Here is a 23,134-nt window from a genome sequence, read left to right as displayed (position 1 = left end):
TTTATTAGTCCAGCAGCCTCTGCTGTCCTTCATCTTGAAATAGCAGTTTACTACTCACTTTATTCGAAATGGGATTCGCCTAAAACATGACATTATTATGGCAATGCTTTGGGTGACAATTTAGTGAATGTAGGTGTTCTTTGACTGTATTCATTGCTATAAAAATGATTGATTACACTGTATTATGATTTAGCATCTCTGTAAGCATGCTTTAACAATTGTCCCTCACCAAACCTACCTGGAATGGGAACACTGTTTGCAGCATTCTCACCTACAGGGTGACTTATGATATTGTATAAGCTATGATAAAATACTGTGCATTGTCTGTGGCGCTTCCTCTGATGTTTGAAACTTTTAAGTTAAGTTTGGTAAGTCACAGTTTAAGAACAGTTGTTTCCAGATGTGCTGTTGCAAGGGTCAGTGGTGTGCCATGAGTCATGTCGAAGTGTGCCGCTGGAGTTTCTGACAGCCGTGCAGGAATTTCTGAATTTAGTTCATAAAACGGAAACAAAAAACTTTTTGTACAAGAGAAACTCAGTCCAGTCACTCAGTTTCTAAACACCTGCAAAGAGGTTAATAAATGGGCGAAGGGGTCACTTGTGAAGCAAACAAAACCTACCAAGCAGTGAGACTAAAGAAATAAACTAGTACATACCCACACTACTGCGTTATTTGGTCTGCTTGTCCTTTTTCATTATGGCTTTATATTTCCATTGTTTAATTTTTAGTAATAAATGTCAATAACATGAGCCTGAGAAAAAAGCAATGAAATATTGGTTAAAAAGGTCTCTTTTTTAATTTACTTTATTTATTTATTTATTTTTAATTTTTGTGGGCTAGACTGACTCTCATGCCTTAGAATCCCTTTTACCATAAATTCATTTGTTTTTATTTATGTAACTTTTATTGTAACTTTTACTTCAGAAGCTGTCATGCCTAATGATGTATAGTAATACTGATACTGTAAAGCTAACAATAAAAAATAATCAATATTTGCTGAATTAGATGTTACTGTTATGATAGTATTACAAGGTCTTATAAGTGCATAAACACTACAAATAGGTCATTTTAGGATCGTGATGATGCCATATTGTCTAATATAGATGAGAAGTTTCAGGCCTGGGATGTACTTGTATTAAAAAGCTGGGTTGATCAATTCTTGGATATGTGTCTTGCAGACAAAAACCAGACAGAGAGATTTTGTGTATTATAGTAAGAGACTTCGATACTTAGCTGCCAGTTTTATGGCTTCATCTGAACTGGGGATGCCAGCAGGTCTCAGCCCAAGTGCAGATGGTTGAAGGAAATGGTTACTTGGTGCCAGGCACACTAAAGAGGTGCCTGGAAACTACATATTCCCTTTAAGGGAACCTTTATTTACCTTAAAAGAGCACTGGCTGTGAAACCGAGACAGGAAGTTGTTAGTTTGTGCGAAATGGTTTGATAAGGCCATAGAAGTAGGGTATAAGCTAGTTGAGTGGTAAAAGTTTTGGAAAACTGAATGATAGCTCCTTGGACTATTATCCTGTCATACCCGGATTGCACAGACACGATGTATGCTCAAATATGCTTGCAAATGTTATTTATAAAGACAAAAATATTAAAAAGTCTATATTTAACCAGAAATAAAGGTTTTAATAATTTCAGAGGAAAACTGTGAAAATAAATCATTGATTAACTATAAAAATTAACCTTGAGATTGAGATATAACCTTTAAAAAACACCATGGATTAGAAGCATCATCAAAATGAAAGTCTGTAAGCACAAAAGAAACAAGTGAAAAACTTTGATTCCTCTGTTCTTTATTAGAAAATGTTAAAGTTTTAGTCTGGATGGTAAATTGTAAATACACTCTGGCAACATTGATTTTCTAGTAAAACCATCAACCCTACTCTTACATTAAACCAGACTTTTTTAATGTTCACATAATTTCGAAAGGAATGGTCTGAATTAAACTGTACCGTTAGGTAGAAGTGGCTTTCAGTAGCGTTGCAATCATAAAATGTTTAAAACTACTACTTAACCTTTCCACAGCTCATTTGTAAACACTTTTCGTGACATTATGTCTTTACAGTTTTATTGTTGGCACCAATCAAATGTTTAACCAGCATGTTGAACTTTGTATCTGGGACATTTTTAAAAGAGGTGAATTTGGCTGTACGGGTGTGCGTGTGTGCAGACTAAGTTCTGCAACATTAGCTGCCTGCCAACGCTAGTCAGTTTGTTTATACTATCAGAGCTTTTGGTGCCGGAGCAATAATTATCTGGTGAGGCTGTTCACAGAACAACTTAAGCTGAATTTGTCAATCTCGCACATTGCCGCCTCTGGAATGGTAATGGTGCAAAATGGAAACGCGATCCAGAGATAAGTTAATTGATTTATCCACAGAGCAGAGTTGCTGCTTGTTACAGTTGCCTTAATACTTTGTTAGTCAACCAACCCTTCCTTAGTAACCACTTTTGTTTTGTTTTTGATTTTTTTAAATGAATATTGTGTAGGATTCTTTCCATACACTCATTTTGCAATAGTAAACTGATTAGCTTTACTGATCACTGACTAATGATGGATCACTTAAGTTGCGCGAAACATACTCATTCACTACTGAGTGATGTTTTTGGAGTCTGCTTTTTTGGCCTGTCAGTCATTTGGCAGACTGTGGCAGTTGGCACACACTCACACAGACATAATTCAGACTGAAGAAATATGCACTTAGTTTGCATTTGACTTGGCAGTTGCAGAGGGAATTACTTCCTTTTTGTTGTTGTTTTCTTTTTTTAAAGTGCTCTGTTTTTTGATGTTGCTCTATACATTGGAATTTGCGAAATGCCAGAAAACAAAAATCGAGTCATAGTTTTACGTTGTCTTGGCAAAAGTTTCCTAATAATGAGAGCGTGTGCTCATTTCCTCCGAAAACGATCACAGGAAAGACACGAACTGTGCTGATCAACTTGTAAACAAAAAACGGTTCACTTCAGTTGCTTATATTACATTTTTACCTCGTATCAATGTGTTGACAGCACTCACATTATTTAAAGGTTGCTTTTCCACACAGAACCGCTGGCCTGTTAACATACTGTGGTATCAATCAAGCAATTCTTTGAAAAAGCAAACAGTATAATTTATTTGTTGGTGAATGAAATGGAGTTCTTTGTTTGTCAAACATTAGAAGAAGAGAGTTTGAATTGTGGCCTAAATCCAAGAGCAATGGTTCGATTTGTGTGTGGGAAATATTCTCCTCTTCCAGATGGGCTTGTTCAAAGCATCTGCCGACTACTTTACTGCAACTGTTGAGCAAAAGATGTGGAGCTGTTTTCCATTGCAGTGCTCATCAGATTGAATAGACATTGCTTGGAATTTATGGTCAGTTTTATTTGCTTAATAGTACAATATCCTAGCTTTCATTCTGCTTTATCACCAAATATGCTTCCCAGTGACTATTAAGCATTTCAAGCATTAAGTGATTACTCTGAAGTAATCACTTAATGACAGCCTCAGTATGTTGTATGTTAACCTATTGAGTAATGACCTTTTATGCAAATGCACAGAGGCACCGTCAGTCACCAGAGTGACGTGTTCTGCACCACAAATGACAGAATGAAAAGTCATACTCAAGCCAAAAGTGACTCTAAAAATCTTTTTAGTTTTTTTGGGCTTCGGTAATGGAACTAAATTGTTTTTATTAGCGTCAAACAAGTTTTTAAATGAGGCTTGGCTGACATGTTCTGGGGAGTTCATTTCTGAGCATAGTATTTTTCAGTCTCAGACCTAATAGCAATAGCCATGCTTTTGTTTTGCTGTGTATTACTGAGCAACATGAGTCTGGGCCCCGTGTAACTTTTTTCACATTTACTGGCGTTTCACCTCAGAAATAAAGACACCACATCATTTGCGAACTGACTTAACCACAAATAGATAAGCCAAACTGGAAAGGTCACAAAGGTTTCGCATTAGTCAGTAATATATGTGTCCTAGATGTAATTTGCATTAATTATCTGTGGGATAAATGTTCAAGCATTGTGTGTTGGAGAGCTAAAGCAGGGTATAAATAACAATAAGAATAAATAAAAAAATATATTGGTTATCAGTATTGGGTATTCAAACATCTGCATTGGTATCGGTATAGGAGTGATTATATACAATAGTGCCAGGGGATTTGTGCACTGTGTACAAAGATTTTTGCTGCTGCTAACATTTAAAATAAAGTGAGTACTGCTTCAAGCTCTAATTTTTAGGCTGCAGAGTTGAATTATTTTTTCTTATCAACTGTAGCATATAGCCTGTATCCAACAAAGACTAGCCTGGCCCATTAGTTCTGTAATGTGCGTTCCATGTTTGAACCACCATTAGCCCCAGCTCATTTGTCTCTTGAGGTTTTGTCTTGCTGAATTAAACATAAGCTCCTCCTTTGTGTGCGAGTCTGTGCTTAAAAGTATAGTCTTAAGTGAGCGACAGTAGGTTCTAAACACAAACTCTACACAATGAACCTTCACAGACATATCTACACAGTGATAACTTTCCCTGTCTCCCTGATGTGTAATAGTATCAAGTGCAATTTCCCAATATAACAAAGTATTTTATTCTATTTTATATAGTATTTTATTCTATCTTGTCTTATTCTATTCTATTGTTTTTTTTTTCTTTTTTCTTTAATTTTTACTGCTCTTAACTTGTACTTTCTGCCGTGACCAAAAAATGTCTCACGTGTGGGACTTTATCTTATCTTATCTTAAAACGACTGGCACGATTCTGAAACCAAACAAGTGCAAACCGGTTAAAGGAAGCACAGGCCTGCTAGAGGCCTGTGGTTAGCATAGCCTGTACGTGTCATCTGGTAGTAACAAAGTTCATCAGAGACTCTTTAAGCAAAAATGCATGTATATGTTTAACATAATAATATAATTGCAACATTCAGGGCGAGGAAGAATGTGACACTAGCCAGCAATGAAACCCACATGCACCACCTGCACATAACATATAGTGTATAATATGGCCTTCCGTGACCTTAAATAACCTTGTCTTTTATACATCTCTCGCACACACACACACACACAGACTCTGATATGTATTAAGTAGGGCTGGGTATCGTCACTCATTTCTAGAATCGATTCGATCCACGATTCAATTTGATTCGATTCGATTTGATTCGATTCAATTTGAATCGGGGAAATTTTGCCTCAGACAGTCAGAAATATTATAATTCAGATCATGCATCAGTACATTTCTATATTTTTATATCTATAAAAAGAAAGCTGACACATTATCAAAGGTGTAAGCATCACAGCAGATGCCTTTGTGTCAAAGTAGCTGAGGATAAAACACAGAAAAACATGAAGGTGATTTTCCTGGCCTGCGATTTTATAAAAATATTCTGTAGTAGATCGAAAACGAAAGAAAACTATTAATGAACATATGAACATTACCTGATGCTGCTGAAGTGAAGCAGAGCAACGTTACAGAGGTTTTATTACAGACATAGCTAAGCGTTTTGCAATTTTGCATAATTTTAAAAAGTTTAAACTTGTTCAGTAGCGTATTGAACGGCAGACATGAGGCTTTCTTTTCGGAAGCAAGTAAAAGGAAAAAAACAGCGTCCGACAGCGCTGTAAGAACGGAGTTGTGCGTAACAAGCAAGCGAATAATGCAGAAAAAAGATTATTAGACGGGAAACTGTTCTTGAAGTACACTGAGAGAGAGCGAGAGAGAGAGCTGTGCATGTAGTGTGATTTTTATCGTGGTGGCAGCAAAACAGCAAAGGTAAGAGGGAATTCATGACGATGTTTATGTGAAGCGTAGTTTGCTGCTTCTTTTGCTGCTGGTTTAGTCAATATTGTTTGGAGAGAGATAAAACCTGCAGCTTCAGAATCAGCGCAAAAAGGGCGTAAACAGCGGACCCGCCGAAACATCAGAATCAGCGAGCTGTCGGCTCTCAGCTCGTGTCCGTGCCGTCGGGTGAGAAAGGCGACATCTCACTGATTCTGATGTTTCGGCGGGTCCGCGCTTTGTGTTTACGTCTTTGTGCAGAATCCGTGTACCTGCTCTCATTGACTGTTTTAGCTGTTTGGTGGTTGTTGAAATTTTGTGAGGTCTAACCTGAGATTCTGGCATTTTGGGCAAAATAAATTTATATTTAAAAATCGATTCAGGATTTTAATGAATCGATATCACGTTATCCAAGCGAGAATCGATTTTAATCGATAAATCAATCATCAAAACCCACCCCTAGTATTAAGCATGACATCCTGTCTGTGCTTTTCTAGATGACAACAAACTTGCTAGCAATGTAAGATCTTGACGACACTCACTGTCAGACACCCCCACTTTTAAAAAATAAATACCGGTGTGTGTGTGTGTGTGTGTGTGTGTGTGTGTGTGTGTGTATATATATATATATATAATTTTTTTTATTTATTTATTTTTTCCTTTGCAACCTTACACAAACACACACATGCACATACATACATCCAACCTCTGCTGAGTGATTCTGGCTTAAGCCCCTTGCTAATAAAAAGCTCTGATTTCTGACAGCGGAGCTTTTTTTAGGTACAGATAGATTAGCTTCTCAAAGCTTAGCCAGAAGAGATAATAGATGTTTTCCATTGGACATATATGGGGGAGAGGGATTCTCAATATTTAATTTAATCTTCAACTTTCCCTGAGGGGGTGGGGTGTAACCTACAGTGTTTTGTTCTAGCTAGTGTGTTTGAAGGTCTGTCTGTGTAGTAATTAGAAAAGACACTAATTATCCATGTGCCTGTGGTAGATTGTTGGTTTTGGTAGTAAAAATTTGATAATTAGTATTTGGTCCGAAGATGCATATTTTAAAGCCTCATATAGTATTGAAGTCTAAAGATGATATTAAACACAATATCACTAAATGTGTACATAAACATTTCACATTTAATTAATCAAACTAGGGTTTTTTTCCTAACAAATAAAATAAAATAAATTGTAAAGATTTGTTCCTTTTTGTCTTGTGGCTTTTGAAATTGTGATTTTTTTTTTTTTTTTTTTTTTTTACTATTTAATATAAACTGTAAAGGTATTCCCATTATTAGCCAATAGTCATGATGACTGACCTGTAGAAGGCATGAGACTTCTACTCTTTCCATTGGATTGGAATGTGCCAGGCAATGGGAGGTTTGTGTTTGAGGTTTCTGTTAAGATGAAGCTGATGACAAGTGATTGTTCAGCTCAAGTGTCTCTAAATATCCTGCGTGTAACAATCCTGACTTTATGTTTATTATTTTTATATACATCCCTGTTCTGCCAAAATATGTCATATTCAGTTGCTGTCTATGAGTCTGTTCCCTCTGCCTGCTTCTGTCATTCTATAATTGTGGCACCTACTTTTCCTGTCTCTTTCAGAGATGCTTGTCTACAGCCAGTGCCCAGCACTGGAGGATTTTTCTCTTGTTGTCTGCCATGTCTGCAGTAAGGTGGTCACTCCTCAGGGCATTCTCACACACTATGGTAAGCCACACACATACACAAACCCCTTAAGGCAAACTACACGGACATAAAACTTCAGGGCATAATCATACACTTGACTAAGTTGCACGCACACGCTTGGAAGTATGGTGTTGTCCCACAAGAAGCCCGAAACAAACGTATGCATACATGGACACGCACACAGAGCGGTTTAGATCAATAAGTAAATTCTGTGAATCCCTGCAAGGCACTTTCAAACATGACCTCCCTGCTACTTTCCCTCTGTGCAAATAGACATCATACAGTTTTGCCCTCTAACACTCAGCAGATGGATCAAAGCTATGATACACTAAATTATTTACAGAAACTGTGTATATGCATTTTTATCTAAAACAATAGGCACATGCACAAAAGATTTAATGGACATCTCCACTGTTAAAACAAGACTACATGAGGCTCAAAAATACCTCCATATCTTACATGAAGTGAGTGTCTGGATCCAGACCATGATGCATACATCATATGTATCATAGCAACATGACGTATATACTGTGCTAAGCTGCATATGCTTCTTGCACAGGCAGGAAGCATGCGACCATAGCATGTGGTCGCTATGGAGACTGCAGCCCAATGAGAGTAGCTCACAAAGTTGCTCAGTTGTTGTTATATTTATTAAATTAGATAGATAGATAGAACTTTATTAATCCCCCAGTAGGTTCCTCCGGGTAATTCAGTTTCCAGTAGCAGAACACTGACAGGAATTTGCATAGTAAATTAACTGTTGAAACTAACAAATTGAAAATAATTGTTAGTCTATTTTTTTTAAAACATTCTTGTTTGTTCAGACCTCATTGGCCCCTCACAATGTCCAACTACCTCTTGTTTGTTTTTGATTGTGGCTCTACTGAGCTCGCTCACATCTGCCCGTGAGCTGCTGCTTCCTTCTAGCCTGAGCTTTCTGTTTGTGCGGAAAGTGTGTGTGTGGGGGGGGGCATGGTCACACTTAATATACACACACATACACTAACACACTTATTTCTTCCTATGAGTAGAGAGGCCTGTGAAGTTTCATGCACACACGCATTCTCACTTTCTGGTTCTCAGCAGAAAGAGGTCAGTGGTATTGTGAGACACACATGCACACACTCTCTCACAGACTCCTGGCAGCCAGTGTTGTTTTGTCCCTGCTCCTGCCCCCTGCAGGCCCCCTCCTCTCTCTCATTGGCAGCATTTCTACTTGCTGACACACACACACGGTCGGGTGACAACAGGTCTGAAGCACACTCGTGCACACACACAAAAACACAACACACAGTCGAGAGTGGGAATCTCCTGAGAGCTCCCCTATAAAACAAAGTGATCCTCCAGGCCACAATACCATAATAGTCAGGCACCAAGCAGACCAGCAGGGCAGTTCACATACTGACTAGTTGGAGACTCTGGTTTTTGAGGAATTCAGTGTGGATTTCATCATGTACTTTTAGTTTTAGTTTTGCAGTGACCTATAAGTCTTCCAGTTCAGTTACTGTAGTTGAGTCGCTTGCTGCATACCTAAATAAGCTTTATATACACAACCGCTGTGTGTCATGGCATGAAAAATCCTCTTCCTGACCTCTGTTGAGTAGATTGCCTCTAGGAGCTCACGCTGTCAGGATATTCTTATGATATTTTATGCATTTCCTCCCATTGTTGTAGATCCTAATCATGTCACTGCAGCATCCTCACAAGCACAGTGCCATTGTTCCCTGCCGGGGATTCTGCTTTAAATGTTTTGACCCTGTAGTAGTATCTTTTTTAGTCATCGCAGTTGCCTTGTATTTGATTTTGTGTGTATCCATCGTGGGATTAACTTTCATGCTTGACCTGTATATCAAAACGGCACTAAGGCCTTACATAAACCGAAATGCATGCACGTGCACACACACACTCATGCACAGAGAACGAGGAGGGGATTGGCTGCCTCAGGGGTCAGTGGCTCCTAGTTATACATGCCCAGTTTGCTGCTCATTTCTGATGTGTTTGAAGAGATAACTTAAAGCTAGAACGCACACTGAATGCATTTAAATATGCAGAGTCTTGTGTGCTAAAAGGTTAACATATACTTTCTTTTATACATCAGAGGCTTGCTCTGTTTAGTGGATTTGTTTATTTAAATCTCCTTAGAGTAAAGCAAGCATGTATATTCTTAGCATAAATGGCCCAGTGGGATATCAGCTAAATCCCTTACTCTGGCAGTGTTAGCAGCATGTTCACTCCAGTGAGTTTGTAAAGACAAAAATGTGCAAGGAAACAATATTTAATGCTTGTGAGTGAATCTTAAAGCTTTTCATAACCAGATCACGATGTTCATATGAACCCTTCCCAATGAAAAAAGTATGATTTCATAACTTTAGTCTTATAATCTTATAAATGTTATCTCTACAGTGTCTGTGGGCAATAGACGATATTTTGGCAACGACACTTGTTTATCTTTGATCATGTGCCGATAAAAGTGCACGTGAACAGCAAAAAGGAAACACATGGGTGGGAAAATAATGGCGTTATCTGATTGTTTATCTGCATTCATAGTTTGGCTCTAAGCAATAACCTCCACGTGGAACAGGAAGTAAGTCTGGGCTAGATTATTTGTTGTCTCTGGTATGCCCTGCCAGTAATGCCACTATCATTAGCTGATTGATGACTATATTATGGTAATTATAGTTGTATAGTGTTTCTAACAGCATTTAATTTGCACCTCTGAGTCTTGAAAAGCATTCGAAACTACAAAATGCAAGAGTCACAACTACTTTAGTAACAAATGAGCTGTGCTTTTGAAGCCACGTCCCTAAATAAATCAGGTCTCCACAGTATGTTCAGATATTTCTTTTAATGCTCATTTCCTACCGTTTCCTCTCTTCACTCTTCTGAGCGTCTGTATTCTAACCTTGCTCCTGCTTGTGCCCTGCTGTGTGTGCTTTTGTGTGTCTGAGTGAGTTGAGTGCATGATGAAAAGGTTCATGTTGTTTCTGTTGGTTGCTTTACTCGCTTTCCAACTTTTCTCTGTAGTGGGGAATTAATTGAGCAGCAGATCACAACCATTTCTACCTTTAACAAGTGTTTTGGCCGCTTCTGTGTTTGACGTTGTTGTTGTTAAAATGTGCATTCTCGGGCTGTGGCGCACATGTTATTTGGCTGATGTTGGAAAGTTTTGCCCTTAACCACAGATTTTCTGTTGAGTTTCGTTCACGCCACAGTTGTGGTATTGTTATTGTGGCTTGGCTGTATGCATGCTGTTAGCTGAGGTATGGGCCAATTAAAATGCCAACTGATAGTGTACATCTGAGGAAGTGTCTTCACATTTAATTTTTTTTTTTTTGTCTGCACTTTAGAGAAGAGAAGGACATGGCTTTGATATATTTTTTAACATCATCTCAGATGCTAACAGAGACTTTTCTCAACAGTGAAGAGTTTTTCTATATACATTAGGGCTGCCACAAACGATTATTTTGATAGTCGACTAGTCACCGATTATTTTTGCGATTAGTCGACTAATCAGATCATCATCCATTGGACGTACAGCGTACAGCTTATTGCACCAGCAGCATCTGGTCTTATATAACTATCATTAGCTTACAGCTTGAAGTGTTTGTGCTAACTAAAAATAAAGACAAGATGGTAGTTTATTAATTTTTAATGAAATTTGCAGATTGTTTCGGTGAAGTTTAATAAACTCCTTGCTTTCTAAAATATAACAGGACACCGGAGTATATTCTCCAGCGTCTCACACTTCTGATAATCAGCTGTCTGCTTGACAGTTTTAGCTGTGCAAAAACTATAACTTTAATCTCAGCCAAACCGATTTACTCAGGAACAAATAAAATACTAAAGAAAGCCAAACAATAACATTTTTAAGTTATCTAAGTGACTTATATATATGTTTAACCTGACTAGCGAAAGACGGCGGTGGGTTTGAAAACGATTTGCCGGGAGTCCGGTGTTCTCACGGCTCTAGTTAGCCTTGCCCCCGCCTAGCTAACGAGCTAGTGGGTAACAGACGTCTCCGAAAACGTCGGAGCGCTTTTGAAAATACGTGGTGTCTTGATAAACTGAGCAGATATTTGAGGTTTACACAGCTACATTCTCGCCTGAAAATATGTTAAAGGTTTATTTTGTGACCCAGAAAGAATAATAAGAGTAAAGTTAAAACTAACTAGCTGCCGCCATTGTTGACAACTGCGCTGGGCTGCGCTATTAATTCTGGGACACAGCTTCTTCTTCTTCGGGGTTTAACGGCAGCTGGCATCCTTGTACATGCAGTGCTGCCATCTTCTGTTTCAGTCCGTTATTACACTCTTAAATCCTACTATTATTATTCCTGCGTCCTTTGTGATCTTACAAAGCTTCAAACGATGCGTCGACTATTAAATTAGTCGTCGACGATTTTAATAGTCGACATAATCGTGACTAGTCGACTAATCGTGGCTGCCCTAATATACATATCTGTAGATACAGAAAGTGATAACCCCCCCCCATAGCTGAAGGGCCCATTAGTGAGCAATTGACTTACCTCTTAATGCAAGAGAGAAGTGGCTCCCAATTTTTTTTTATATTTACAGAATAAAAAATGTACATGAGTGTCTAACTGGCTGCAGTACTTAGTGTAGCAGTTAAGGTACTTTAATGCTGCTTCGCTACAATAAGAAGTAGAAGTTTAAAGTATAAAATGAACTTAAAAAAATCTAATGAGACAAGTAGCGCAACATTATGATAGCTAACTTAAATCATTCTTTGAAAACCAGCAGTGCAATCTAAGCTTTGGAACTGCAGAAAATCATGCTCCATTTTTCTCTTCCTGTTAAACATAGAGGATGTGGCTGTCTCATTTGTAAAAGCTTCTGTTTGTAATGTCAGGAGTCAATGTGAGAACGGGCTTGGTGTGTCTGTCCAGGAGGCAGATAAACTACAGGACTGATTTAAATTTTTAATCTAGAGGTAAAACTTGGCATATGTTAAATATACAAAACACTTGTTTGTCCATCTTCGAAGACAGACACTTGATCGTGTGCTGAAAAAATGTTCAGCTGTGGCATGTTCACCAGAATATTTGTTCCACAGTGATATTTTTTTTCCTCCCAGGTTAGGCATCAGTCTATTTTTGTTGTTGTCGTTGTTGTTTCGTTGTTTTTTTCAGACTCTGTTTAGGGTTCAGATCAGCATCGACAATAAGAAATCTTTCCATCACTTGCTGTGACACTCAGTCTTTCTCACTGCTCTTTTCTTGTGTATTACTATGACAACCCATAACTTTGAGCTGCTGTTACCACTCTCTGATGCAATATAACTTTGTATCCATCATGCTTACTGCTTGTGATTGTGATATGTTTGAAACCATGCAAGTTCAGCCTCTGGTAGATGAAATATTTTAAAAATATCCTTTAAAAAAAAAAAGAGGAAGTGTTTCTTCAGTATGTCAGTCTGTCCGTATTCCTGGGAACTTCTTCAGTAGGGGTATTTTTGGAAACATGCTCTGTATACATCCATAATGCCTTTTTTAAAATTCACTGTTTATCCCAAACAACTTGCTCTTTTTAAAATTCCAAGTCCACTGCCTTTGACTCCAGCACACTCTGAGAATCTTCATCTGTATTTCAGATTTTTCTCATGCCATTCCTCTCTCTACTTCTATTCCCTGCTCCTCTGTCAGTGTAAACAAACCCAGCTGAGCTCTGAGAACTTGTATTTCCTCATCATCAGCTGGCTCCTCCCACAGGATGAGTCAAGAGCCTATCAGCAGCCGTTGGGGCTCTCTGCATTGCCATAACAACCAGCAGGTTGAGAGTGTAGTAGGGAGGGTGCCCTTGTGGTCGAGTGGCTTAGTGACCTTGCCTGAGCACTCGCCCATGTATTGTACGGTAACTTAGTGTTATTAACTCCTAACTGACTCCTTACTCCCTGGATGAGTTCTGATATATAAGATATAAAATATATATCTGAGGCTGTTCTGGGGAGGGAAAAGTTGATCATTATGTCACATACAGCTATAAAAGATTTTAAAAGTCTTGCAACATTTTGTTAAGAATTATTTTTAAGTTCTATATCAGGTTATTTTGTTGTCTTATCATGAGCAAAAGCTATTTGTATAATAAAGCAAATAAAATATAGTATACACATCGTATAAACCAGTCGAATCACAGAGTATTGGGGGTGTGTGGCTTGGCTGAATAATCACAAGAAATCTGATATCATATTTCTTCAGATTTCTTTTACCTTTTTCATTCCTGGGAAAATAATACAATGCCTAAATCGGAGAGTAACCCTGAATTAGACACAATTTTTTCCCATCTATTTCTGCAGCGCAGCCTCATCGAACCGTACAGTGGAGTTAACTACTTAATATAATGTAAAATAATGAGAGATTTAATGTGCAAAGTTTGCACTGTTGTAGGTGCATACCTGTGAATGTGTCGCTGGACTTTGATCCTAGTACTCCGAAGACAGCTGCCTCTGTGGAGGTCTGCCTCCACTGGCTTATTTACACACCTGCCACACGCACACACACCCACACATGCAAATTATGCTCTCACAAAGTAATGATAAAATATTTCGCGGATGCCTGACTTTTGAAAACTTTATATTTGCCTCCACATCCGTGCCTCTGCACAGTAGTGTTTGCAAATGCGTATGAACAGGTATAGTTTCAGCTATTTAACAATGCTAGTGTTCATTTTTGATAAGCAGAAGGTAATGAGTCAAGTCACAGTAAAGCCTGCCAGTGATGGGATCTCAAACTATTGTCATCCCAAAATTAACATCAGCTTTTCTCCAGCTTATCTTTGAGCGAAGTCTTGCAGATGTTGGTTAACTTTAGTTAGCTCACTTGTAGAAGTGACGTGCCTTAAGGGAAACAGAAAAAGAGGATGGCATTCCACCTAATTTGTATACTCTACTAGCTATCCAAAGCGCCGTTTTACTGTTTCTGTCTTTTCCCTGCCTTGTGCTCAGTGCTCACGATATATTCAATCCTCTGTTTTCATTCAGGTAGCTGGGATATAGTTTCCCTGTGAGACAGACACAGAGACAGTCCTGGACCACACACCCCCACTCCCCCACCCACCCTGATCCCACAAAGACATGCATAGCAAAAACCGTAAGTGTGAGCTCCTCTCCTCTCCTCCGTGTTTCCTCCCTGCTGCTTTGTGATTTACTCCCGTCTATGTTTCCTTCTGTGTTCTCAGCATCTTACTTTTTTCCAACTCGTGTATTCTGATCAGATCTGGGTCAAAAATATTGTAATTGTTGGCTCTTGTGGTGGGGTGTGGGGGGGTCGGGGGTCATCACGAAAAGGACACTTCAGATGGTGTCAGGCATACTGCTAATTAGAGAAAAGCATCCTTTAGTTGATTGGAAATTTCTTTTTGTGGAGAAGTTCAGCCACAGATTTGCTCTCCCCTGTGTTACAACATAGCCATCTGGCAACTAAGCAGAGTAGAGTTGGTTTAAAAAGACTCGGTGCTAATTGAAGGCAAGTCACACTAGCAGTGCATGCTCTTGTTGGTCTGTCTTGATTGTCATAATGTGTCAAATTTGATTGTCAAATTATTTTTATTATTCATATTTTTGTCATGCATGAATAAGAGCTTTTTTCTTTCTTTCTTTCTTTTGGGCTTGATCTGTTTTAGAGAAGCAGCACAGCTCCCCAGTCCCCTCCAGGAGTCCTTTTTTGGCCATGAAGCCCAAAGCATCCACAGTGCCTCCCGCTGTGGCTCCCAGTCCTGGGGAGACACTGGCGTTCAGGATACCTAAAGATTACCCTCACTCCCGCTTCAGCAAGGCTCCACTTGCTGTGTACCCGCCCAAGGGGGCGCGGAACAAGACCTGGTGCGTGCACAATACGATAACATTGTTACTAAGTCCGATGAAATCCCACATTTTATTCATTAATTGCAAAAAAAAGTTGTCTGCAACTCTCTTCCCACTATTCTCCAGCGTGTCGCTGCCAGTCGTAAGCCTGGAGAAGATGCCGTGCCTAAGCCGAGGCGACTCAGCGACACACGTGCGCCTCACATCTTCCTCTTCCTCCCCTTCCTCGCATAAGCCTTCATCCCTCACTACCCAGGCCTCCCAGCGATCGAGTGAAAAGCTCACAAATGGTCGTGGCAGCAGCGGACCATCCACGCCGCGATCCATCACGCCTCCATCTTCTCTAGATAAGCGGCCCAGTCCAGCTCGCTCCCCGCTGGACAGAAGGGCGGCGTCAACGCCGTCTCCCTCCCCGCTGGATCGGAAATCCTCCCTGTCACCCTCACCTTCTCACCGAGCTGTTGCTCTCCCAGCTTTGCCATCAGTGTCACCGTTGGAGAAGAAGCAACAGAATGGAACTAAGACTCCCTCCAGGAGTCACAAAAGACTTTCAGGTTAGCACTTTCTTTCTTTTTTTTTTCATTTTTTTAGGAAGGGGGGGGGGAATCCAGCAGAAGTCTTACTGCATGTGTGTTTCACTGTGACATATTGAGTCATTTTCCTTCCTGCCTTTTTTATGGTTGATTTAGGATTTCAGTCCATCAGCCTGCAGCTCAAGAAACTGATTCTTGACGCTTTAGACGATTGACATTCCTGTGCTGCAAGAGTTACATAATTCAGCCTTTGCCCATTTAATTCCTACTGAGCTTTACATTAGAATTCCTACATTACCGCACACTTGCACCCAGATAAGCTCGTGCACTTTTTCCTCAGTATTCTTTTGACAGCTTCCAGCCTGAGTGTTTAGCGGCACACTGGTCAGCAGCGTGTGAAACTGTGAGCTTCGGAATTGGTCAGACACCTCCCTACATTTAATGGATTTCTCTCTCCTTTATTTTTTCCTTTCTTGTTATTCACTGCTTGCCTGCCGATCTCAGCTTTCTTACTAATTCTCACTCCCAAACTTTTTTACTTTCATATTCACATTTATGCGCAAGTTAACTGACTGGATCATTCTATATAAGAAGGGGTGAAAACACATGTGGCTGTAAAGTTAAAGATTTCCTATTGATATTTCAGGGTTTGGGTTTTTTTTTTTTTGTGTCGCATCTCTCTATGCTGCTTTTCCTTCTCTTCCTCTTTTCCTGTCACTAGTCTTTCTCTCAGTTTGCACCGAGTGCCTCTATGCTCTGAGCCTCTGATTTACACCCTCTAATTCACGAGCTCTTACTGCCAAAAAGCTGCTTGTCTTCTTGAGAGATTTTCCCCACCTCCTGTGCGTCTACATTTTTTTTTTTTCCATCCTCTCACTCTACACCGCCTGCCTCTCAACCTCCTTGTTTCCTCCTCTCTCTCTTTCACAAGCTCATGCTCTATCCTAATTTTTATTTCGTAGGCTCCCGGCTGCATCTTTTTCTCTCTGCACGTCACTCGTCTTGTTTCTTGCTCTTCTTGACCTTCTGCTTTTGGTGTTGTTTGGTTTGTCTTGCTCAGGTTCTGTTCACAGCGATCATCTTCCTTTCTCTGTCTCGCTTTCTCTCTCTCTCACTTCTTTTTATCAAGTTTGTAAGAACTGAGGGAGCGTGCATGTGAGTTTGTTTATGTCCGAGTGCGTGTTTGTTGCTCTGGATATATCCACTGGAGCTGCTGTCTCATACTGCAAACACAGAACGATTACAGGGATTATAGGAAAGGCCAGCACAAGATTACAGCCCTGTGATAGTAACACTGTTCAAGATAACCTGCTGACTGGAGGCTGCTGTTTATTTGCAAGTCTGTGTGGAGGAAAGGTCTGTCTGTCTGCAAATGTAGGCCGAGTAGAGAACTAACTGCTTTTTCTGTCTTTTTTTTTCTTTCTAAATGTCAAACCCAACTTAAATAGTTAGGTTTGACATTTCAAGTTGACAAATAATAGAACACTAATTGAAAGGCTGATTTAAATTTATTAATTCCAAAAATAAAATTCTGTTTTGCAATTCAAGACTCACGCGCTCATCAATTAAGCATATCTGTGTAATTGATGCCTTTAACAAGTAAAATCATTTGTCGGGTACTTTTTTTTGTGTGTGTGTGTGTGTGTGTGTGTGTGTGTGTTGTGTCTCTAATGTTGTCATCCCAGGCACACTGCTTTTTGTTTTTGAAGGGCTGCCAGTCAGAGAAAGTTGACTTCAAAGGTGAGGAGCCAAATCAGCTATTTTGGCTGTAATAATAAGAATGAAACCAGAGAGAAAATTAGTATAATTAACTTTTTGGACATCAAGTGGGTAAACAACAAAGACAAAGACTGTTAAAAATGTTAAAACTCAAGCCAGAAGAAACTGCTGTTATGATAAGGAGCTGAGTCCTCATCATAACTGGCAGCCCCTCACAAACTACATATATGTATTTCATCCACTCTTACTAGAGTCATTTCATCATATACATTTTAATATTATTCCTACAACATACATCAGAGACTCGGGTAAGAAATTGGCCTTAAATTTTAGGGGTGGAGATCATTAACAAGTGCAAATTTTCCCCTCTGGATACAGTTCGTTAAGGCTGGAGAGCGTGTGCTCGGCTGTCAGTCACTAGTGACTCTTGTAAGGCTGACAGCATGTCGTGTCAAGAATAATTTGTCACAGTATGAAGAGTCTTCCTTTTGTTTGGTTTTTTTTGTTTGATTCTGGAAGGACTGCTAATAATGTCACATAGACTGGTGCTATTAGAGGAGCCTCAGACCACAACTGAATGATCAAATGAACATGAATCAACATGTGAACAGACAAATGTGAGCGAGGACGCGAGTGAACTGCTGTCTCAGAAGAGGAAAATTGATTTGCTCGTGGTGTTGCAGCGCTCCCACTCCCATCAAATGTGATTTGATACTCGAAGGAAGGAAGGAAGAAATTACCAGATGACTCTAGTGTGTGTTTCTGTGTTGTGTTTGTTTTTGCAGGGAGAGTGTTTGATCCCAACAAGCACTGCGGAGTGCAGGACCCCGAGACCAAACGACCCTGCACACGGTCTCTCACCTGCAAGGTAATGCAAATAAAGGCACAAGTGCAGGGTTACCCACACTCTCAACCTCTGCGTGCTTTCTGTGGAGATAATAGTAACGTCTGACCCTCCTGCTCTTTGTCTGACCACAATTTCTGAGAGTAATAGCGTTAAAGGGCACATTAATGTCGCTACTGAAAGACGCCGACCACAGCTATGATCATATCTAGCTCTCTGGCTGCCTCTCTTGTGTGTACACCCGTTCTCAGTTAATGCTGGGGTAGCATTGCTCAGGCATTACAGGGCCTACACTTCCCCTGATGAGGTAATTATAGATGTTGGATGAGGCTAAAACATCTTAAGAAGTAATACTCTATTTTACTGCCCTATAATTACCTCTGCTGAGCTTTACTAATCACTGCAAACTGGTTAAGTAATTAAAGATGTATCAGGCTAATTTGTTGCCATTTTTTCATGTGGGAGTGGTTTGTCAAAGTAATCTTGTTCAGATCTACTATGTCCAGCATCGCTAGACACATAGCATTTTGTCTTGATAAGCTAGAGGGCAGATTGCCAAACTATCCACAAAACAAACCAAAAAAAACACCAAACATATTTACAACATGTAAAATTTAATATCGATGGTTTTGTGCTGTTTGTGAAGCATCCGAGGCTGTAAAAATTTGTGAATGTGTCCAGTATGGGCTGATGAGTCACTGGAGCTCATTTCAGATCAATGATGGCTATCTTGTCAGCGTTACAAAAAATAATGTTAAAATGGATTTTAATGTTGTCACACTCAGGCAATTGGCAAATAAACTCTCACACAATGTGAGAATGTAATCAAACTGTTGATCAGAGGGACATTGGCTTTTAACCAGGCAGCTCAGTGTCAGCTATCTGGAGGCAGGAATGTCACATGTCTAATCTGGAATAATCTAATCAGGAATAAATAGGCATGTTTATGGACATTTTCTGATGTTAGAGTCCTGATTTCAGGTCAGGATGAAGCTTTGGGTGACAAGGAAGAGGATGAGGTGGAGATGGGGGAGGAAAGTGCAGTGGTCATGGTGGATCTTTAAATTAAAATTAACTTATATTTGACACTTGTCAGTGTTCAGATTTCCCCTTTCTTTCTGAATTCAGCATTACTTCAAACTTCAGAAAACCCTAATATATCACCATAATTTCGACTAGCACGCCAAACACTGGCATCTTGTTCAGTTTTTAAAAGTTTTATTTTCTTTCAAATGTGTATTCAATAGTCAGGATAGTTAGAAATGTGATACATAAACCTTTGGGACCTTGTGGTTAAAGATGCACAGACCTTGGCTGCTCCCTTTGAATAAGTGCAGGAAGTATTTTTCTTTCCAAACGCAGGCCTGGCAGTCTAAAGCAACCTCTCTGCCTTGTTTGGTAAATATCTATTGGAAAACCAAATGTTTGATGGCTGGTTACCTTCCAAAGTACCTGGAACGGTATATAGGCACAGGTAATATTTACCCGTGTTTGTGTGGTGTGACGTAGACACATACAGTGTGAGGTTATGGAAACTATCATGAAACCAAAGAGTCGTGTCTTGAGCCTCTCTCAATGCAGCATTCAATCCCAGTGAAGTGTGTTTGTGGTACAGTCTGTTCTTCACAGATCAATATTTTCATTTACAAAGTCTCTCTGGAAATAACCCAGTATTTCTAAACGGTCAGAGGAATAAAAGAATAAAATAATTGTTTTGTTTTGGTTTTTTTTTTTTCATTTGCTGCAGACTCACTCTTTAACCCACCGGCGGGCTGTCCCTGGCCGAAGGAAACATTTTGACATCCTCCTGGCTGAACACAAGGGGCGGGCGAAGGAGAAGGATGGAGTGAAAGAAAAGGATAAGGACAAGGACGGAGCGCAGGGAGGGAAGGAAGGCTCCAGCCAGAGTATTATATCTAAAGAGAGCTCGTCTCCCAGCAAGTCTCACTGCCCCAATGGACGACCTCTCTCCACATTGAAGCTGCGGCTGGCAAATGCACACATACCAAGGTACAAAGGATGTGAAAAGTATTAAATATGCAAATAATAAAAGCTTTAGGACTCTAATCAGCTTTAAAAATGAGGAGTGTGTTTCAGGAGCATTGTATATTATAATGCCTACTTTATATAGTTTTCTATGTACTTCTGCCATTTTTATGTTGTTAAACTTTGGCTACTGAAGTTAAACTGCTCTTTTAGAGAAAGGGAATGCTTTCTAAACAGAAATAATGGCTTATTTATTTTAGTCTTAAGTATGTTTACTTGTCATTTTGAGAAGATTGTGTTCACTTGCATACTTGAGCATTTTTTCTTCAGACAGATGCACCCTTTTCCACCAGGGGATGCTATAGACACAGTTTGCTAGAAGTGAGCAAGCAGAAAAATCACCCTATGTCAAATTGTTGTGAAAAACGTATATCCTGTTTCTATTTAGAGCACAAAACCCTTCTTTAAAAATGAACTTATTTGGAGTTTGCTTCCTTTTTCCTTCTTTCTTTGTTTACACTCTTCGTCTTCTGCATTCACATTTAAATTTCCCTTTCACGGCTCCTGTTCTGTCTCTTTTCTTTAATTTTTGTTTTTCTGTCCCATATGTTTCCAGTTCTTTAATCCTTAACCCACTTTGTCTCATTACTTTATTCACCCCTTTGTCCCAGGGTTCCAGGAGGCTCCTCCACTTCCACCTCAGGTCCTCTGCTCACGGTAGCATCTCCTGTCCAGGCCCCTAACCCAGAACCAGCTCCCCACAGCTGGGTGACCGCTGCTGGAGAAAGCAGTCGACTTTCCAGCGACGAGGGCGATGCAGATCCAGAGGATGCTGACAGACCTGCTGTTCACTACTCCAGTCATCACCCGCAGCCTTTAGGGGTAAAATAGAAGGACCCAGTAATGCTGCACTATCATGCATTTTCTTATTCCATAACCTCAGGGCGTTCAGTAACCAATTCACAAAAGTTTTAGTCATCCTATCTCCTATTTTATCCCTGCAGGGTCTGCTTTTATATGTCATTTAGCGGAAATATTTTTGTTCCAGTTCAGCCTCAGGTGTAGCTTAATAGTATGTGTTAAAGGAAAAGTTTGCTATTTTGGAAAAGAGATTGTGATCTATGTTAAATGGTTGATCTCACACTCTTACCCAGTTTGTATTATCCTTAGAGCTAGAGCAATCAGCCAGCGTGAAGCAGGGGTCTCAAACTCACGGCCCACGTCACCACTATGTGGGTCCCATATATTGACGTGAAGAAATATAATGTTATTTGGCCCTTGAAGTTTAGGGAATTTGTTTGTTGTTGAGTGCAGTGTTGAAATAGGTTCTTTTAAAAGCAAAAAGTTATTTAATATGAAGGCAATATGAGCAGACAGTACAAACATGAGCGAATGGCTGTGTTAGTTCAGGGAGAGAGTTATTTGTAAAGAAAACAATTTTGAGTTTTTTCTTGTTATACAATATTTGAAATTATAAAAAAAAAAAAAAAAACACTACATTTTTGGAAATATTTGTGGGTGTTTTCTCCAATTAGGTGACAGTGCCAGCAGTAGCCCGCAACTCATTTAAGTTTGAGACCCCTGGCATAAAGATTAGAAATAAGACCTTTAAATAAAGTGTGTTGCCATTTTTTTGCACCACCGTTTTTGTACAGGCGCACATGCAGGTTGTGTATAGGCTCATTGGTAGGGAGTATTAATTTGCTGAAGTTATGCTGACATTGGAAGTTTGCCAGGCATGTGCTTTTGTTCCTTTTAAAATGGCGAGTACTAAGTGCCCATAATATTATTAAAATATATGGAAAGCTGATGCAGACATGTTTTTTTTACTCCTAAAGTCTGCATTTTACTAAATTTAAAGAAATGCTTGATTATTATAGTTCTTCAAGTCAGAGCTCTCACTTCATAGTCAGTTTTGACCTGAGCGGTTAGATTAATGGGAGGTTCTAAAAGTTACCATTATCCATAAAAATTGTACACTGTACTGTATATTTCCTGTTAAAAGTTCCAGTTATATTTTTTATTTTCTCAAATTCTAAAAATATTTTAACATTGTTTTTCTCTTAGGCATCTGTTCTTCTTCATCTATGGCATTTTTTACATATGGACTGTTGTCTAGTTCACTTTGAGACATTACCCAACCTACGTAGACATGAAAACACAAATATCTGATGTAATTTTATCTAAAATTACATTATTTTAACACCTTTTTTAGTCTTTATGATACCTGATGGCCAGAATTCACGCCCTTCGCCCTGCCTCGAATGCGTTGTATCCAGTTAGCACCTTCGCCTAAACCAAAAGAATTATTTCCTGGATTGAGAACAAATCTGAACCAGACTGCCTCCTGCTCTGAGCTCAGTATCAGAAAGGACAACTTGGTGCAGTGTCCCAACCTAATTCCCCTGATGTTGTCCAGAGCTGATGTGTGAAAACAGCTTATCTCTTTGGTTCCATCATTTGATGCCTCTTTTACTGCTTTTTACTCCTCCACTCTTCTTCTTTTCAGAATCGTTCGCCTTGCCTCCTTTATGATTCTTTCATAACATTCTCACCTGAGCTGTCTTCTTTCTCCCTCTTACAGTTTTGCGTATTCAGCAGCAGGCTGATGGGAAGAGGCCACTATGTGTTTGACAGGCGATGGGACAGGATGAGGCTGGCACTCCAAAACATGGTGGAGAAACACCTCAACGCCCAGATGTGGAGGCGAGTGTATTCTTTGATTATTCTACTACCATATTTTGCTTAAAGGTTAATAGGTATGGGTGAGAAATGGTAAAGATG

At 39.5% G+C, this 23,134-nt stretch overlaps 1 protein-coding gene across 2 annotated transcripts in view; it reads left to right on the top strand.

Moving 5' to 3' along the window:
* atxn7l1 (ataxin 7-like 1) overlaps positions 1-23,134 on the top strand; it is a 31,771-nt gene that overhangs the window by 2,280 nt on the left and 6,357 nt on the right. Inside the window, exons 1-8 of one of the 2 annotated variants that reach the window (XM_085251635.1) lie at positions 7,367-7,471; positions 14,447-14,555; positions 15,088-15,286; positions 15,395-15,822; positions 18,306-18,388; positions 20,112-20,374; positions 21,022-21,232; positions 22,935-23,056. In XM_085251635.1, coding sequence (XP_085107761.1) covers positions 14,540-14,555; positions 15,088-15,286; positions 15,395-15,822; positions 18,306-18,388; positions 20,112-20,374; positions 21,022-21,232; positions 22,935-23,056 — 1,322 coding nt within the window. In that variant the 5' untranslated portion in view covers positions 7,367-7,471; positions 14,447-14,539. Of the gene's footprint in view, positions 1-7,366; positions 7,472-14,446; positions 14,556-15,087; positions 15,287-15,394; positions 15,823-18,305; positions 18,389-20,111; positions 20,375-21,021; positions 21,233-22,934; positions 23,057-23,134 lie in introns of those variants that run through there. The other variant, XM_085251636.1, reaches the window with a different exon arrangement.

The sequence above is a fragment of the Mchenga conophoros genome, linkage group LG17 (genome assembly GCF_057382185.1).
Source record: "Mchenga conophoros isolate Kocher_MC1m ecotype Shallow Benthic linkage group LG17, M_conophoros_male_GT1.1, whole genome shotgun sequence".
Classification (NCBI taxonomy): Eukaryota; Metazoa; Chordata; class Actinopteri; order Cichliformes; family Cichlidae; genus Mchenga; species Mchenga conophoros.
Note: the sequence above shows the minus strand (reverse complement) of the source record. Positions and strands in the feature narration are given on the sequence as shown.